At 41.9% G+C, this 4,650-nt stretch overlaps 1 protein-coding gene across 1 annotated transcript in view; it reads left to right on the top strand.

Moving 5' to 3' along the window:
• LOC107099047 (melanophilin-like) overlaps positions 1 to 4,650 on the top strand; it is a 16,535-nt gene that overhangs the window by 10,055 nt on the left and 1,830 nt on the right. The window contains exon 3 of the mRNA XM_015396982.1: positions 882 to 1,021. Within this exon, the coding sequence (XP_015252468.1) occupies positions 882 to 1,021 (140 nt within the window). The remainder of the gene's footprint in view (positions 1 to 881; positions 1,022 to 4,650) is intronic.

The following is a 4,650-nucleotide window of genomic DNA, read 5'->3' on the forward strand; positions in this document are numbered from 1 at the left end:
TTGATCTGGATCTATAAAGTGACCTGAGATGACATGATGTGAATTGGAGCTATAGAAATAGACTGAATAGAATTGATCCGCATTAACTCATCAAGATGAGCTGATTTTTTCCAGCTCCACTTATTGAGCTGTTTTCCGGATGTATAATTAACCCATGCATTTAGAAAAAGTCTAAGTTAATATTAATAAATAGCTGAGTTCACCTAACATCAATTGTTTAAAAAGGGTTAAATACATTTTTCTGGATTTATTTAAAATGTTCATTTACAGGGAGTTCACTCTGTGAATCTGGTAAACACATTAGATGATACTAATGTTGTAGAATAGCTCTATTCTACAACATTAGTATCATCTAATGTTTATCTGTTCTGTGTTTTCCTTTAAGCTAAAATCAGCTGGATGTTTTCCTTTTTAATGAAATGATTAAATCAGCAAAATAACAATAATAAAGCTTAAACTCGCTGTCTGTCCTCTGCTGCTGGATAAGTTCCATGTTTTTAATTATCTCAGTAATTGTGTTGACCTGTGAAGCCGTTTAGCGGACAGTAAAAGCTCCGCGGTTTTCCCAGACTAACTCTGAACCACTAGTGAATTATTGACATTTTGGCCTCTGCTGTGCAGAGAGAAAGCTTACATAACTTCTATGCTTCCTTCGCTCCAACTGGGGGAGGCTGGAATTCAACCAGCCGCTTCTTTCCAGGTCCATCTGCAAACCATCAGGCTTCAGTTTTCTCTCATTTGCTTTTATTTGTGTGCAGAAATGAACTGGTTATTCCCAAAGGGCTGGCGTTAGCTGTCCAGATTCACAAATGGTTTTATTTTATTTATTTTTTGCTGTGCTTGCTGCTCGTTTATTCCTGTTTTGCCTTTTTTTTTTGCAGGGTGCTTAGAATCGGTACCCTGGAATGGTACCATGAGAACGTCCGTGCTCGCTTCAAGCGCTTTGGCAGCGCTAAGGTGATGCGATCACTCTTTAAGAGATTCAGCAAGGAGCACAGCTGCTCTCAGAGCGACCCTGGAGGTTAGTGCTCCCCTTAGCTTGGTTTATGGCGTTTCATGCAGCCAAAGGTTATAACAGCAATTTTAATCTTTGCTCCAGTTGGGAAAGTTGGGATGAAGTAAGAACACACACTGCAAAAACTATCTAGACACAAGTAAAAAAAACTCTTCAATTAATTGTATTTATCCTTAATCTGAGCAGTTAAATAAGATAATCTGCTGATAGAATGAATATTTTTACTCTTAAAATAAGATAATTAGATAATATGCACTAATAAGATCATGAAATTGTGTTTTTCTTATTATGGGTGTAAATGATCCTATTTATTGGCAAAGCGTCTCATTTACCTCCTAAATTCACAAACAAATGCACTTATTTAAATCTAGATAAGTCATAAATAAAAATGACTGATGTAGATTTTAGTTTTATCCAGTTCGTTTCTGTGCTTCTGCTCTACAAAGACTTTCTGAATTAGCTTAAAGATCAAACTCCCCCTGATTGACTGCTTGGTGAACATCTGTCAGCCTCCAGATATTTGCATGAAGAAGGAAAAAAGGGTGAATCAATGTATTAAGATGGTTTTCAGTTGCTTTAAACCTTAACAAATGTCCATCTGTTTCACTTCTTTCTCTGTGAGCCGGGGGGTTTGCTGCTGGTCAAAAGTTCAATCCTCCTCAGTTAGAAAAGTCGGCCATGAAGTCAGTTTGAGCTGCGAGAAATCCCCCCTAAATGAAAAGCTTCACTGAGATCCAGCAGCTGCATAAAGCCTCCATGAGGCCCACTCCCACTCACTGCAGCACGTCCATCAGCATTGCACGGCTGAACCGGATCAACATGAGGAATTCAGAGACGTTCTAAAGTCGCTCTGAGACGACAGTCAATGAACAACATCTGCAATCCTCAAATTTAAATTAAACAGGAATTTTACTGCTGTGAAAAAAGTATTTTTCCTCCACTGGTTCTTTTACACTTAAATGATTCAGATCCATCCATCCACTTTCTACTCCAGCCTTCCTGTGGGGGGGCAAAGCGCTTATTGGGCAAATGGCGAGTTTACCCCACCTGTCGCCACCTGTCCATCACAGGGAACCACAGAGACGAACTTGAGAGGCAACGAATAGGAAAGTAAACTGATGGTTTAAAGCAGTGGTGGAAGTCAGAGGAGTCAGCTGTGGCGGCTGGTCGAGTTTTCTCCATAAATTCAAAATAAACGTATAATAAAAACCAATCAAATGTAAACTAAAGGATCACAGCAGTTTATTTACATGAATGCTAACAAGAAAAACAGCATTCTAAAATGTTCTGCAAAGTGCTTTAAATCAGTCCTAGCTGCGTTTATCCAGGCTGGATCAGATCCTGACCTTTGAAAACGGAGTTAGCCTGGCTGCATGCAGTTAGCCTCGTTGCATGCAGTTAGCCTCGCTGCAGGCAGTTAGCCTAGCTGCATGCAGTTAGCCTCGCTGCGTGCAGTTAGCCTCACTGCATGCAGTTAGCCTCGCTGCAGGCAGTTAGCCTAGCTGCATGCAGTTAGCCTTGCTGCAGGCAGTTAGCCTAGCTGCAGGCAGTTAGCCTAGCTGCATGCAGTTAGCCTCGCTGCAGGCAGTTAGCCTAGCTGCATGCAGTTAACCTTGCTGCAGGCAGTTAGCCTAGCTGCATGCAGTTAGCCTAGCTGCAGGCAGTTAGCCTTGCTGCATGCAGTTAGCCTAGCTGCAGGCAGTTAGCCTAGCTGCATGCAGTTAGCCTAGCTGCATACAGTTAGCCTAGCTGTATGCAGTTAGCCTAGCTGCATTACTTACTTACATTTACTCGTCATTAAAGATTTAATATCATGCACTGCTTCAATTCAATTCTATTCAGTGTATTTCTATAGCTCCAATTCACATCAGGTCATCTCAGGTCACTTTATAGATCCAGATCATCCAGATCATCCAGATCATCCAGATCATCCAGTCAGATTGATTCAAAGTTTTCTATCTAAGGAAAACCAGCTAATTGCATCGACTCATTGACTCTTCAGCAATCCCTCACACTAAGCATGCTTGCTAAAATATATTTTCATATATTTCAAAATATAATTTATATTTTATTTTTAAATTATAATTTTCTATGTCTTAAAGACACACCATGTAACTTTTGGCCACTGGGGGCGCTAGACCTGTAACTTTCATGTCTAGCGCCCCTAGTGGCCACAAGCGCCGCAGCAGAGTCACCAAAGTCCTCAGTCAGCCTTCCAGCCTCCTGTCTGCATCATGTGGCCAAAACATTTTGTCGGCCAAAACTCTCCCTGCTTCCAGCAGCTGGCGGCCAGATCAGACGCAGGGATTTAATCGTTGTTTTTCCTGTTTTCTCTGCTCTGCCTCCCCACAGCTGGGCTCCCAGGGTTTTACTGCAGGGCTACACCCCACCTGCTGCTATATTAATGGGGGCAAAAAGGAAACAATACAAACCTATAACTTATCTTAAGGACTGAGATGAAGTTTAGTCAAACCTGTTTCCCCAAATGAAGACGTGAAAAGCAGTTCATCTAAAGCTAAGCTAGCGTTAAATTAGAAAGTCAAAGTTTGTAAAGAACCCACAATACTGTATTGTACTGTACTGTAGGTATTACGGTACCTGCAGGATGGGACTTATGGTTCTGCCCCCCCCCCGGTGTTACCTTCTATTCTAGCGGGAGGTACAGGAGGCGGCAGGAAGGGGCGTGGCCTGGGGACACCGTCCACACTGACTTGGACGATCCTGCCTCTGGCTTCCTGCCAGGTGGCCGAGTTCCGCCTTCCTCGTGACGTTGCTGACATTAGGGGGGGGGGCGGGGGGACTTTGTTTACTTCAGCTGCGGTCAGGAAAGAATGAAAAAGAATCACAATTAAAACCTAAATGATGCTAACTTAGCTAAGCCAGGTGCCATTAAATATGTGGGTTTGTAAAATATTTTCCTTTAGATAAATAAAACTGTCATTTGAAACCAAAAAAGATATTCTTCACAATCTGGTCTGTATTAAATGTGTTGAAGTTTTAATGTTTTATTAGAAGGAAAAAAAACTAATTAATCTGTCACCATATTAGCAAATTTAATACATGTAATGTAAATCATCACATCTGAGTATTGCATTTAGAAATGAAAACTATGTTGCTGAGTTGAGATTTAAAGGTATTCTGGACCCGTTCTCTCTACTTAAAAAGAAAGAGCGAGCGAGAGCGTGCACGAGAAGGAATGGGCTCGTGCACGCTCTCTGTTTAAAGCTGCTGTTCTTACAGCTCAGAGCAGCTAACTGCGTCCGTCCGCCTTAACGCCTAAATCCCTCCATCACTATAGAACAGGGACTATATAGTGAACGTTATAGTGAACTCAGTTAACTGACCGTTCAGACAGACAATCACTGCTTTTCACTCCGTTGGTCACATGACTCCTCCTCCGCCGCGCGGTGCCTGCGCCATCTTTGTTATTAGTCGGGTAGCGACGGCTTATGGCGACAGCGGGCCGCGGGCGCAGTGCTAATATCATCAGCTTTTTTTATTTAGTCTTAGTCACACTGATGAAAATCAGTTTTAGTCAATTTATTGTCATTTTAGTCGACGCTATAAATAATATAAATGTCAGAAACAGCGTTTAGTTCCAGGTTTTATCCAGCAGCCCAGAGGTCATGGATTAG

Source organism: Cyprinodon variegatus, unplaced genomic scaffold (assembly GCF_000732505.1).
Source record: "Cyprinodon variegatus isolate N-32 unplaced genomic scaffold, C_variegatus-1.0 Scaffold834, whole genome shotgun sequence".
Lineage (NCBI taxonomy): Eukaryota > Metazoa > Chordata > Actinopteri > Cyprinodontiformes > Cyprinodontidae > Cyprinodon > Cyprinodon variegatus.